General features: G+C 38.7%; 2 protein-coding genes across 2 annotated transcripts; both read left to right on the top strand.

Moving 5' to 3' along the window:
• Positions 1 to 7,881: 7,881 nt before the first annotated feature.
• Positions 7,882 to 9,746, top strand: LOC148740403 (uncharacterized). The gene is made up of 3 exons (XM_088749673.1): positions 7,882 to 8,149; positions 8,518 to 8,595; positions 9,646 to 9,746. The coding sequence occupies exons 1-3, from the start codon at positions 8,002 to 8,004 to the stop codon at positions 9,744 to 9,746; spliced, it is 327 nt and encodes a 108-aa protein (XP_088605799.1). The 5' UTR covers positions 7,882 to 8,001.
• A 329-nt stretch (positions 9,747 to 10,075) lies between these two features.
• Positions 10,076 to 12,642, top strand: LOC148740402 (uncharacterized). The gene is made up of 4 exons (XM_088750632.1): positions 10,076 to 10,450; positions 10,669 to 10,744; positions 11,002 to 11,079; positions 11,685 to 12,642. The coding sequence occupies exons 1-4, from the start codon at positions 10,352 to 10,354 to the stop codon at positions 11,870 to 11,872; spliced, it is 441 nt and encodes a 146-aa protein (XP_088606758.1). The 5' UTR covers positions 10,076 to 10,351; the 3' UTR covers positions 11,873 to 12,642.
• The last annotated feature ends 1,696 nt before the right edge of the window (positions 12,643 to 14,338 follow it).

The following is a 14,338-nucleotide window of genomic DNA, read 5'->3' as shown; positions in this document are numbered from 1 at the left end:
GGTTTGAAACGTTTTGTTGGTGTAGTAGAGAGTCCTAAATACTTGCTGTGCTTGTATACGCATCTTGTAAACCCAGCTAGAGCGGTTAATGCTCACAAATCACAGAAATATCTAACAAATATGCTTTTTATGACACGATTTAGGGATACTAGCGTTTCTTTTCACCTAGCACTCCCCTCAAAGCAGCTTTGTTGATACTTATTCTAAATTTCCGATAAAAAGAATCCAAGAATATCTGCAGCTGTTTTAGACAGCACCCGTGATCATAGCTACACCGTTGACTGGGTATGGGAGATGGGCGGGAACGGGGAGGGAAGATAAGAAATTTTATACGGAAATTTATCGAATTTACAAGTGATAGTTTATTGACAGCGAAAGTAAGTGCACCCCTCCCTCCTGATTATCTCCTCTCCTACCCTCCCCTTCCCCCTTCAATTGCAGCGACCCATTAAGGCGAACACTTGGTGAAAAACTGTCGATGGGGATAGCAATGATTAGGAAGAGAATTTTAGCATTAGCCGTATAAAATGGCCACAATGTCAACCGTTAGCCGTGAAATTCATCTTCCCGAGGAGGCCCTCATTTGATTGTCGCATCTGTAGTAAAAGGCAAGATCAGCGACTGTGACTTTGTACTTATTGACCAGCGATTGATTTGACTATTCAAGCTTCAAAACGTAGACCTTGTAGAACCTCTCTTTTGAGCCATTCGCTTTAAGTGCCTCCATATTAAAAGATAAACCACCATTATTCCACTGGAAAGACTTGACCCTTCCAGTTCAAATTCCCTTCCCCGGCTTGGTAAGGTTCAAAGGACGACAGTCAAAAGCCCGTGGGTTGCCCCAGATGTGAAGCTGAGAATTAATCGGTGTACAACGTCACTGACACTGATTCAACAATTTTTTAACTTGAAAATCTGAAAAAAGAATGTCAATTAGTACGCCAAGTAAAAATAATTCGATTGAGTTAATAACCACACCTACATAAAAAAAGACAAACTCGTGATCATTAGTGACACTTTCTCTACAATGAATTTCGAGCAGAAAAACGCAAACACGAGGTAAAAAGGTTGCAAGGAGATGTATTTTCCAAACAAAAAAACTCGATATTTGGATTTTAAAATACTGATGATTTTCAAAAGCCTACCATGGGCTCAAAATTAAATGAAATGGTCCCGTTTACTTAAACCATACCTCGATCCTTCCTATTCAAATCTATAAAATTAATATGGGCCTGCTTTCTTTCGCGCTTTTCATGAGCAACTTCATGTCTCTACTCGGGGCACTGATATCCGCCATTTCACGGCTACCGACCCTCGTTTTAGTTTTCGTAAATTTTTTAGGATGGAGAAGCATGTCTGGAAAAAAAAAACCATAACACGTCGCTATGTTCACCATAAGGTGTCTCTGACTGAAATGAGGATAGTCATTTTTCAGTCGATGTGCCGCCTCTTATGCGGTCTTGAAAAAAAAGTCGCTCTTAATACCCCAAGAAGACACAGAAAGTCCGGAAAACGCCTTTATCAAACTCCAAAAGATTTCAAAGCGAGTATCTCAAGAATGTTCTCCCGAAGAAAAATTAACAAAACTTAAGCTTGTTCTCCGCTAGATGAAACTCAGGCAAATTTTTATTCTACACTGTATGTGTCATTGTCAAATGATCTGAGGATCCTGGAATGGTTTGAAGAATGAATCAAGCGTCAAACAGGAACCTAACCTCGGTCATCAAGTCTGGAAGAAGTAAAAAGGAGATCCCAGCAGTAACTAAAGACTGCAGATGAAGATAAAGCAGCGTACATTTTACTTCTTACACATATTTCTTACCTTGGAATATTCGCAGTTTACTGTCTGGGATTTGCTCTTAGTACAGTATCTTGCTGTGTCATATGAATGTACATACCACTGCAGTTTCCAATGTCTCTCCTTATTTGATTAAATCCATGGAAACGAGTTTTGATTGTAGTACACGTCAAGTTTTGTAGTTTTGTTTATTCATATACGTGTAGTTATTCCTATGTTTACTTGGAAACTCAAAGTATTGTTTAAATATTGTCCAGTCAGTCAACCAGTGACCGGTCATTCACTAAGACATGCAGTCAGCCAACCAGTGGCCGGTCATTCACAAAGACATGCAGTCAGCCAAGCAGTTGCCGGTCATTCACTAAGACATGCAGTCAGTCAACCAGTTGCCGGTCATTCACTAAGACATGCAGTCAGTCAACCAGTTGCCGGTTATTCACTAAAGCCCAGGTCAAACGGCGCATGATAGTCGATGATAGTTGAAGCACGCGCTTCCGTTTGACCATCAACTATCATACACTATTATCGACTATCACCAACTATCATTCATTTTAAGCTGCTCAAATTTTTCATGATAGTCGATGATAGTTTTTCTCGTTTGACCACGCGTATAGTAGTTCATGATAGTTTTTGGTGAGCTGTTTTCCCCGAAAATCGGCGGACTCGTTTAAAATGGTCGCCAAAAGCTCCTCGCGAGGCTCAGCTTTAGCTTCAGAAATTCGTTTTTATACCCAAGATAATAATAATGAGAAAGAAAATATTGAAAACCAAGAATCTGGAGAAAGCGTCAACTCGCAGGAAATCGAAGAGACACCGCTGAAAAAACAGCGTTTCACTAAACGTTCAACGGCGAGATGGAGTAATGACCTGATATTACGTCTAATAGAAGTACATTCCACCAACAAATCGATTACTATTAAGCAAGCTGCCGCCCTCTTTCGTCGTAAATTCATACTTCAACAAGTTTGTTTGTCTCACGCGAAGCCATGTTAGTGTTCACATCTTACGCGAAAAGAGCCTGGAACTAGCTGCTCGCGTGACTTTGCTCGCGCGACTGCCGGTGAACTATCATCAACTATCTTAAAACTTTTTTGGCCGTTTGACCATGCGAATGATAGCTGGTGATAGTTGATGATAGTTTGAAGAGAATCAATTATCATCGACTATCAGGCGCCGTTTGACCAAGGCTTAAGACATGCAGTCAGTCAACCAGTGGCCGGTCATTTACTAAGATGACATGCAGTCAGTCAATCAGTCGTACAGTCAGTCGGTCGAACAACTATGCTCATTGTATTGTTTTGAGTTTTTGAGTAAGCCCTTACACTCTCATAGTCCCTTACTTCACTCATGATTGCACACCGGAAACAGGTTGTTCAAAGGTGGGTTAAGAAAACCCAGGGTGAGTGTGAAATCTGATTAGAGATCTCAAAGCTTTGAAAGAAAATTCAATATGATCTTTTTTTTGTGTACAATTTAATGATAAGATGTTCTGAAAAGAAAAGGGAAAATTATCCGAAAAAGGGGTTTAAACAAAGAAATAGAGAAACCAGGGTTAATTAACCATGGGATTGCACTAATCAGCCTTTGAAGAACTGGGACTGAGAGGCTTGCAGAAATGCTAGCGTTGAAGGTTACGTGCAGTGAATCATCATCAGCATTGTTAATCATTAGCAGGAACAATATTGGGCCGAGTTTTGTTCCCTGGAGAACGCCGATGCACCGCGTGCTTAGGGGTGTTAACCCGCGGTGTCTGCCCATGCTCTAGACTAGGTTTCCAAAATACGATGTTATGATCACTTGAGCCTCGCGAGGCATGGATAGTTGGGCTGCTATAGAGGTTATGCATATTTGTTACAATAAGATCTTAGATAGTAGAGTCTCCAGTAGGTTGTTGAACGACTTGCTTTAAACTGTGATGAGAAACCAGGTCACTGGTTACCAGGTCACTACAATCGAAATCGTTGAAATCGTTTAGGAGAACCAGACCCTGATCAGGATGTTCGTCAAACAGACGATCAGTAGCATTAACTAAATAGTCATTCAGTTCTTTGTGACTTTAGGCAGGTCGACCTAGAGGGTGATAAACAACGCAGATAGCTATGCCAGATAAAGGTCTAGCCCGGCGTTTGGGGCGCAAAAGTGAGCCACAGGCATTGGGTTCGGGTTTTCTAAGTCCCATCGAGGTCTACAAGGTATTACGTTGTTCAAGTAAACGCAGATTCCGCCAGCTCGGCCAGCTACTCGATTTTTACGGAAGAGATTGAAAGCACTGATTGATAAAAGGCTGTCATCGATATTACTACGCAACCACGAGTCTGTGATAGCGACTAATAAGTCAACTGGATACGTTGCCAGTAATGCTGTTAATTCGTCTAGCTTCAGAAAAAGGGAACGTGCATTCAATAAGTAAAGACTTGGTAGCATTGCTTTCTGACTAGTAATCAAGTTGTTGTTGTTGTTGTTGTTGTTGCTACTGCTACTGCTGTTACCGCACATGTTGTTTAGAGCGGGGGCTATCATGGGTAAAGGCTCAATAACACGTGCTGATGGAGCTTCACGTCTTTTGAAAGCATGGTCACATTCAGTGATCCTCACGGGAATCACTCTAATGAAAATTATTCAACAATTACATGAGTTAACCATCCTTAAAGACCCGAGCAATCATATTTATCCATCAAACTTAATTTATATAAAAGCACTTTGAGAGCAACCATGAATGCTAATTCCTTACATGATTTCTAGCCATGATATCTTTAACTATGCAAAACATTGAGTTCCACTAATTACCAAAACAACGATTTTCTGTGAGCAGAAAGAAAGTAAGAAATAAGACAAATTAAAAAAAAAAAACGATCAACCTATGGAGTCTGAGGGGTTTTTCCTTGTTTGGCATAGTGAACATCAAAAAATCGTTTCTCAGTCATACCAAATCATAGTTAGTCCCCTCTACTAACTATGACCAAATTAAAGCTGTTATGTGTTTCGACAATATTGGAAACTCGACAAGAAATCATTCAACAGAGGGAGAGGATAATAGATAAATTTTTGTGGAAAGGTCCAGATAAATTGACCAGACTGTCAGTCATTAACTCACTGAAGAACGGTGGCCTGAATCTTACAGACCTTGAAACCCAATTTAAAGCCCTAAGGTTCTCCTGGATTCCACAGGTTCTTGACGAGCGAGTAGGTTCATAGAAGTGCTATTTTCAATTGCATTTCATTTGAAAAAATATGGAGGAACTCTACTCTTAAAATGCAATTATGATGTAAGGAATCTCAATTTAAGTTTAAACGGTTTTTATCAACAGTTACTTGACTGGTGGGCAGATTTAAGAAATGCTTTCTCTGATATTAATTATTCCCATTATTTAATTTGGAATAATAAAGAGATAAGAATTAATAACAAATCTATCTTCTATAAAAATATACAGAGTGTGGAATTATTCATTTAAATGATCTATTATTTAATTTGTATAATATACGCTCTTTTGAAAACCTAAAGAATGCAGGGCTTGATTCCAATGTTTTGACATGGTCTGCCTTACGATTGTCTGTGTCTGAGGACAAGTTGTCCTCTTTTCCACCGGTGGAATTTGGTCCTGGGACGTTCAAAGACAATATCATTGAACTCCACACGTACTCAGCCCAGTGAAGACAGTTCTATTCCCTGCTGATTGTTAATAAAGCTAAATATCCGAATGGACTGTAAACTCTTTCAGCCGATTTGGAACTTTCAACCCCGTTACATGAATTATTCTCGATCCCCCACAGCGCGGCTAGTAATCCTAATGTCTGTTGTTTCCAATATAAATTATTAAATAACATCTTGTTTACAAATACCAAATCATTTAAAATTGGGTTAGTTGAGTCAAAGATGTGTTCCTTTTGTGCAATTTACAAAGAAGAGAAGACTTATACCATCTCTTTTATGACTGCTCCTATGCGCGAGCGTTTTGGAACAGGTTTTGCAGTTGTTGATCTAATTTTCGGATTGAAAATCTGAACATACTCTCTAAAACAAGTTACAATTGGGTTTTTAGATAGAAATGACCTGTTAAATTATTTTATGATGCTCGGTAAACTGTGTATAAGGGAGTTTAGAAGAAAAAAGTCAATCCCAAAGTTTAATTTGCTTCTACGCAAAGTAGAAGCTAATAAGAAGGAGAGTGAAAAACTTATTGCCTTAAAAAACAAGAAGCTTCAAGATTTCGGGAGAAGATGAGAACCATTATTGTGTGAGAATTTTTGTTGTGATACTGTGCGCCAGGAGGAAATATATGGATGGCTCACTGAAATACTGCATTGTCTATTTTCATTATCAACTAAAAATCTAATTGAAGTATTTGCACCGTCTCTGTGATGTATTGTGGTGTCTGCCTCCCTAGAATATATATTATAAGTTAAGTATTAATTGTAATGGGGGTAGCATTGTGAGTAATGTAAACATTGTTAGTTTTGTAATTACTGTAAGTGATTTAAGTAATATTAGCAACGTACTGTTACATGTAGTTAATAAGTATAAGTAGTCGCATGGGGCCGAGTAAAATTAAGGATTAATATCACTTGTGTTTTCGGAAGTTGCTGAAATTGCCCGAGTCGCGCAAGTGCAAGGTTCGAATTAGCGAGGATTCGCGTTATCCGGAGTCCACTGTATGTTCAAATTTTCTCCCCCCTACCCTGGGGCGTATCCAATTGAACTCATCAAGCCTTGATTACCAGATTAAAATTTTGCGAGCTGAATAAAACTCTAGTGGCATGGCGCGGTCGCTTAAAGGTTAGTGCGTTGGACTCCAGATCGAATAGTTCAGGTTTGAGCATCTGCCAGGCATTGCGTTGTGTACTTAGGCAAGACACCTTAAACTCACAGTTCCTCTCTTCACCCAGGTGTATAAATGGGTACCAGCGAATTTACTGCTGGGGGTAACCCTGCGATGGACTAGCATCCCATCTAGGCGGGAGTAGAAATACTCCTACTTGCTTCATGCTGCAGAAACCAAGATAAGCTCAGGCCTGATGGGCCACTTGCCTCAAATGCAGACTTAACCTATCAGAAATCGAAATTGAAAATCAAAATCAAGATTATGTTATCAGCCTTTGCCAAAGTCTTCAGCTCATAGCAACAAACTTTAACGATAAAGACCTTGATGATTCTGGATATCGCAGAAACCTCAATAAGTATTCACACTACATAAATTAATTCTCCAAACACAGCTCACTGTAAGTATTGTATCACATACATACATTGCGTGAACATTGGTTGACAAATTAAGGCCAATAACACTTTGCACTCCCCCTTTATCTACTAGCATTCTATCTCAAATCCATTTTTCTGATTGGCTATTCTACCCTTTCTATCTATGATGTGATAGAACACGAGTAGTGATTCTCAACAAAATGGTAGTAAGTTTTTATGTGTAACTTTCGAAGTGTTTTAAATTGTACTGTTCTGACAGAAAAGTTGCGATCTAATGGACTGAGGTGTTGTACTCCTAAATTTGACTACAATCACGAGTTTCTAACCTGATTATCCAGTTGCCCAAAAGGTCTATACCTTCCCGAATATTTTTTTGGGTTTAACCCCCTCCTCTAACCCCCACCGTCCCTCCCCTGGAAAGTTCACTTAAGCTTCATTTTTTCCTTTAAAATCTCTGGCTATTGAGACCTCCCTCGATCCCCCTCAGATTTTCCAAATAACCATCCTTTGGCTTGGTATGGATATTTTTATAACCTTGGTTGTTCTTTAATTCTTTTAAGAAATGTCCATCCTGTTTGGCTGATTGCATTGTTGCACTGAAAAATTGTAGAACAGCTACATGCAATTACAAATTAAAAAAAAAAAAAGGACTGGGACAAAGTGTTGAAGAGGGGGAAAACAAGCTCCACCCATGAAACCAGAAAGCTACATCACAGTGTATGTACATGTAGCCTAACTAGATGCAGCTTTTTGTTAAAACATCAGTTGTTCCATTATTCCTGCTGATACTGATATTATTGAATCTATCAATCATTAATTACATGTGTTTGTGTAAAGTACAGCACCAAACATCATTGTACCAGGCAGTTCATTTTAATCAAGAGGTGTCAATTGTTTTAATTATTAATTTTTCACACATGGATTAAGCTATAATGCATATTTATTATATGCCTTTGGATTTCAGGCTGATGTCCTTCGCCTCCACCATGACTACAATGTTGTTGTGCTCATGCATAAGAAGCATGGCGGAGGCCATAATATCTATAAATATGGCACCCCTGGGGTGGCATATGATTTTATTGGGGACAAAACAACAATGGTGGCACCCTGCAGGGAGGGACAGCTTTTTTTAAATTCATATGCTGCTTTTTGTGAAGGTATTTAATACTTTTTATTATGTGACTGTATAGTTAATATGTGTATAGTTCATTGTAACTAGAAAAAATTCATTGTTTTCCTTCATTTACATAAAGTTGACACTGCATACTAGAAACATTATAATATGAAGAACCTTTAAGAATGAAATAATAAAGACTCCTTATAACTTATAACTCCTTCTAACTCTTCAAGATTAATTTTGTATGAAGTCAATGAAAAAAAAAACATTACAAGATGACCACAAACAGGGTTATGAGTGATATGTTATACGCAAGCTAGGATAACATAAACTGTCTGGGTAACTTCATTCATATTAACTTTACCCTCTGATACATTGAGTTTATTGAAATTTGCATTCTTCATTCAGCCAGATGTAGGCAAAAGGGAAAAAACACAACAACATCAACCCCAAGCCTAGATGAATTGATGGAACAACTGTCTTCATGTAAGTATTCCATTTTTACTTAGTTGTACTATAACATATTCATTAAAAGGTAAGCAAAGCATTTGGTGGAACTGGTTTGGTTCAATTTCTAGCCTTGTCCACTTCAGGGTGTTGTGTTGTCGTACAAGAAACATGCCCAGTTTCACCAAGCATGTGACAGGTCTACATGTAAATACTGACTAAACAATTTGGTAAACTTTTTGCTTTAGGTGAAATTACAAGGAAATAATAATAAGTTTTTACTACTGAGTAATTGGTTTGTCATGTTCTCATTGTCATAAGTCATGGTGGCCTAATGGCTCTTAATTTTGCTGGACTCTGGATTGAGCAGTCTGGGTTTGAGCCCAGGCTGCCATTGCTGTGCTGTACTTTTGGTCACTTTATTCTCAAAGTACTACTCAACTGAGAATGAATGAATGAATGAATGAATGAATGGGTATCGTTGAATTGTTGAGGCAACCAGACAGATCAGTGTTGGGGGGGGGGGGGGAAGTGTGATATACCATTGTCCAGGAAGAGCTGCAATACTTATTGGAATAGAGTAGTTTTTACTTGAGAGTCCACAAAAAATTGCATTTACTTTGGTTTTGCATTACTGTGATTGGTCTTAAAAACTGTTTGGTGGTTGCTTAAAAAATCTGTGCCACTTTCTCAACCAATCAGAAGTGTAGGTAAACCAAATCTAATCACAAGTAAAGGCAGAAGCAATCTTGACTTGCTCACACAAGTTTTACTGCACTTAACTTGTTGCTAAGGAAAGCATTGAACTGAAAGATTCATTAGGGAATAAATCATGTGCATATAGGGTGGTCTAACATGCATGTGTGAGTTGTAAATTAGCCCGTATATATGGCTACCATAAATACCTACAGTTGTAGTTATTTATTTAAAACAAGAGATAACTATACATTTGGGTGATTTACATTGTTGTTAATCATTGCCTGAGTCCCTGACTTGGCAGCCTGCTGTTACTGATTCATACACCAACGTAATAAGCTTTAGAGCAACAGGTATATCTAATCTCACTTAAGCAGGAATTTACTTTTACAGCTAAGGAAAGCACTGGCGTTGAAGATCCTCGAGACTCCTCCAAAGAACCTCCTCAAAGGAGACCAACACATGGGCAATTATGTGACTATATAGTATTGTAACGTTTAATAATAATTATCCTTTTTTCACCACTCACTCTTCTACAACTTCGAGCGAAAGTGTTGCAGAGAAATAAATCATGTCCTCGATCCCTTAAGGCAGCTAGCTATTGGCTAGAAAGGCTTCTGAGACTTCCTGCGTAATACTTTAACTACAGTGATGAATGAAATGTCATAATAGAGAATGAACTTGGCCAAAAAAATTAAATAAAATAAATCATATACCAACGTAGTTGGTTTTAAAGCAACAGGTATATTTAGTTTTACTTGAAGTGCGAACTTAACTTTACAGTCAATGAAAGCACCGGCCTGGAAGAGCATAGAGACTCCTCTAAAGAGCCTCAACGAAAGAGGCAGACAGCAGGGCAATTGTGTGAGTGTAGCATTTGTAACCTTAAATAATAATTATTCCTTGTTCACCACTCACTCTTCCACAACTTCGAGTAGCAGTGTCGAACAGCGACAAACTGGGTAGTTTAGATACTATAATCACGACTTTCGATGAAACGGTCATAAGTCGACATTTGTTGTTAATCGGTGCTTCCCCTGAAGGCCGCTATCACTATTCATACACCAAAGGAATTAGTTTAAAAGCATCCAACTGAAGCATGAATTTACCTTTACAGCTAAGGAAAGCATTGACCAGAAAGAGCCCAGAGGCTCCTCTAAGGAGCCTCCACGAAAGAGGCCAACAGCACGGCAATCACGTGAGTATAACATTTGTAATGGTAACAAATCCTTATTCCTTGTTTACCACTCAACTCTTCTACAACTTTGAGCAACAGTGTTGAAGAGTGACAAATCATTGCCTCCCTAAAGGCAGCCAGCTATAACTATTCATACACCAAGGTATAAATTGGTTTTAAAGTAACAGGTCTATTTTAACATGATCTTAGTGACGAGTAGACTTACCTTTGCACCTAAGGAAAGCACTGCCCTGGGAGAGCCTAGACGCTCCTCTCAAGAGCCTCCACGAAAAAGGTCGACAGCAGGTCAATCACGTGAGTGTAAAGCATTTTAATGTTAATAATAGTTTTTCTTGTTTGTCATCATACTCGTCTTCCACAACTTCGAGCAGCAGTGTTGAAGAGTGACAAAGGGGATAGTTTATTGATCGCATTTATCGTGCCATGGAATGAAACGGTCACAAGTCAACATTGGTGTCAATCATTGTCCCCTGAAGGCAGCTATTACTACTCATACCCCAAAGTAATTAGTTTTATAGCAACAGTACTGAGGCGTAAACTAATCTTTACAGCTAAGGAAAGCACCGGCCTGGAAGAGCCTAGAGACTCCCCTAAAGTGCTACCACAGAGGCAAATAGCAGGGCAATCAGGTGAGTATAGCATTTGTAATGTTAAATAATAATTGTATTCTCTCTTCTACTTTTTTGTGCAGCATTGTACAAGAGGGAGCTCAGTGGGAAGTTTATATGGTGATATTAATAATGTCATAACGGCCAACCTACTTGCAGATAAGTGTACAGACTGATAAGGTCATTAAAGATTGGACAAGGGCAGTCTATATTTTAGATAACATACCATTTTATTTTAAGTAGTATTTTTGCTTTAATAATATCATACTTGTTATTGATTTTCAATTAATCGTGGATAACTTTCACTACCCTCTGGCTCGATACCCTTTGAACTGTTAGTATTTTCAGCAAGACTGTCACTGAACATAAAACATGTAGCTTTTTGAAATCTGTATCTATATCCGCCCTTCAGATCCCAAAAGAGCAAAGCTACAGTGTTGTTTTCTACCTAATTTTTGATGCCTTTTCAATGAATAAATATGCTGAGAGAAAACTGGTTCACTATTTTAAAGTCAGATTCACTTTTTTTTTTTTGTAAGTTTTCTAAAGTTGTGTGCTTTTGACTTGCTTTGCTGTTGTCGCTATGTTAGAGAATACTGACAATTGCTTTTGTTGCCTTTTTGTAGGATCACACGGGACTGAAGAAACGTCCGTCGTATTTGACCGGGTGGATCGCCGGACAAGTACTTGGCGGTCGGCTACCTGCAGCCGAGTCGGAGGACCCTGCATGGCCAGACTTTCCCTGCCGGCGTCGATGTCGTCCTTGTTAGATGGGTCGACAGCAAGGAAGGGGAAGTGCCACCTCCGCTCGTAATAGGGGAACCCGAAGAGAATGCCAAGCTGTGTCCTGGTCAATTCTTTGCGTTTCCCAGGACCTGCTTGGCCAAAGTTAAAGTTGTCTGAACAGTGGCCCCGTTGTTCAGTGTTTTAGCCTTAGAGAGAGATAGCGTTTCGTTTTGAATTCCTTTTCCATTACTGTTCGTGTAGTGAGCGTCCGCTCACTTTATAATTTTCTTACCAGTGGGAATTAAAAAACGAGACTAATCGTGAGTTTTACTTGTTTTTTGCTTCCGATGAAGATACACATGACGTGGGGAACTTACGTAGTAATATCACTACGAAGATACGCACTGAAACCGACCTTTATAGTGAAGGCAATTTTCTTTTATATTTTGCTTTCCTTATGATGATGATGATGATGACGATGATGATGATGATGATGATGATGAGGATGACGATGACCATGATGATGATGATGATGATGATGATGATGACGATGACGATGACCATGATGATGATGATGATGATGATGATCATGATGATGATGGTGATGATGATGATGATGATGATGATGATGATGACAACGACGATGACCATCATGATGATGATGATGATGATGATGATGAATTAGTTTTAATTCTAAATTGTAATTGCTGGAAGAATCTTTTAAGTTGTGTTTTATCAGCCTACAGATTGTTGTATGCGCCATAATATCTTTATGTCAATGTATATCAAATCTAGTCCTCTTCTTTGACTATACGTTAAATAAACTTAGGCATACCTGTATGCCTCGTGATCAATGAATCTCGTTATATTGAAAGTGGAAGTGTTTATTAGTATGAATGTGGTTTTCAATCTTAGACTGAATGATTTTTGCTATCTATCTTTATTGAAATGTATATCGACTCCAGTTACTCCTTTATTTTTAATTCAAATGCTGGAAGAATCTTGCAGGAGTGTTTGATGGGCGTACAGATTGCTTCGTCGTGCCGTATATATATATGTATATATAGATAGAAAGTCCTTTTTGCGGGAATATTATTAGGATCCTTGGTAATTTTCCCTGTTATTTTGCCACTTCATCCAAATACCCATTTGCAATTGTCCTAACAAATATAAAGAAACAAGATGGTGCTTAATGGTCACGATATCCATCCTGATTGTTACCCACCCTTGCATGTATTTACTCATTTCGCCGTTCTGGACAAGTTTCAAAGGTCGCCCTTCAACCGAGCCGAACTACATCTAGAAACTGAGTACGGCAAAAGCACGGTGTCAGAATAACATTTTTAAAGCACGGCAAAGCAGTTAGTGACGGAAAGGTTTGCCGTGCTACACGATTCTGGCACGATAGCGATTCAGATATCGTGCTTTTGCCGACCCAAACAACATTCAAAAATTATATTGATGCATTCTGGTGCGACTGCGTTTTCGCGGGAAGGTAAGGGGAGATTTGTCACGTGGCTTCGTTTCCTCCTGGTACGAGTGGTACCACGTCTGAATCAAAGTTATGTTTCTGCCGAACGTTTTGTTGAGCGCACTTACCGTTTACTTTGGCACGACAGAAGCCCGACGCCTCAACTGGGCCTTAAACTCCGAGTCTCTTATCTTTTCTTGGTTAATGTTGTATGCACTGACTGCAGTTCTTACAAGAAAAACGAAAATGAATTTAGACCAGCCATAAAGAGGTCGTGACTGTAAATATCGAGAATCGCTGGCCAGGTTAAAAAAATCGAAAATTCTGATGATTTACCTGTAAAAACCCCTTTAGGAAGATGCATTAAAAAAAATATTTCAAAGTTTGAAAAATCAAATGTGTCCGAGGAAATGGGGAAAAACGAAAATTCGGGTTTTTATTGGTATTTTTATCTAATTAATTATGCAAAAATACAGCAAAATTGAGCAATTTTAGCGTGCTAGTACTGAAGGAGGATGTTTCGTAAGATATCCTGGGGGGGTTTAGTTCAAAGTATAATTCATTTGATTTTTATTTGTGGAATTTTAAGGAGCTTTGGTTTAGTTTTAAAATTCACATGATTTTTTAACAAAGTGCTGTTAGGCGCTTGTTGCAAAAAGCGAAAAATCGACCAACTTCAAGCCTTCAAAACGCTTCTTGGTATGTATGGTATCATGTCAAACTACATGCTGGCGCAAAGTTTGGTCCTTGTACTAAAATACTATGAAATAAAAAACTTAGGTAACTCAGAAACGTGCTGTCAAAACATAAATCTTTGCGACGCACTGTGGCCAGAAGTCACGAATTTGCATGATGGAAATCAGTTGTAGAAATCTTACCGCCTAACGGTTCTGGTGTAGGAAGGGCTCTTTTGACGGCTACAACATAAAATTTACAAGAATAATAACCAGTATTTAATAGCGTTTGATTCTTCTTTAAGCTAATGGTTTTTTTGTTTTTAATTCTCGATACTGTCTTGACGAAAAGCAAAATGTTTCTATTGCGTGACAATTGTCACGTTGGATCAAAGGTGAAGTTGCCGAA

Source organism: Stylophora pistillata, chromosome 2, assembly GCF_964205215.1.
Source record: "Stylophora pistillata chromosome 2, jaStyPist1.2, whole genome shotgun sequence".
In the NCBI taxonomy this organism is placed as follows: Eukaryota; Metazoa; Cnidaria; class Anthozoa; order Scleractinia; family Pocilloporidae; genus Stylophora; species Stylophora pistillata.
This window is presented reverse-complemented; position numbering and strand designations above follow the sequence as displayed.

What these genes read in the sequence shown, in the direction of transcription:
- LOC148740402 (XM_088750632.1), top strand. Translation starts at nt 10,352, where the DNA reads ATGAATTTACCTTTACAGCTAAGGAAAGCATTGACCAGAAAGAGCCCA. An exon ending in GCCAACAGCACGGCAATCAC is followed by an intron (nt 10,451 to 10,668) that starts GTGAGTATAACA and finishes TTTGCACCTAAG; the next exon opens with GAAAGCACTGCCCTGGGAGA. An exon ending in GTCGACAGCAGGTCAATCAC is followed by an intron (nt 10,745 to 11,001) that starts GTGAGTGTAAAG and finishes TAATCTTTACAG; the next exon opens with CTAAGGAAAGCACCGGCCTG.
- LOC148740403 (XM_088749673.1), top strand. Translation starts at nt 8,002, where the DNA reads ATGCATAAGAAGCATGGCGGAGGCCATAATATCTATAAATATGGCACC. An exon ending in ATATGCTGCTTTTTGTGAAG is followed by an intron (nt 8,150 to 8,517) that starts GTATTTAATACT and finishes TTCTTCATTCAG; the next exon opens with CCAGATGTAGGCAAAAGGGA. An exon ending in GATGGAACAACTGTCTTCAT is followed by an intron (nt 8,596 to 9,645) that starts GTAAGTATTCCA and finishes TTACTTTTACAG; the next exon opens with CTAAGGAAAGCACTGGCGTT.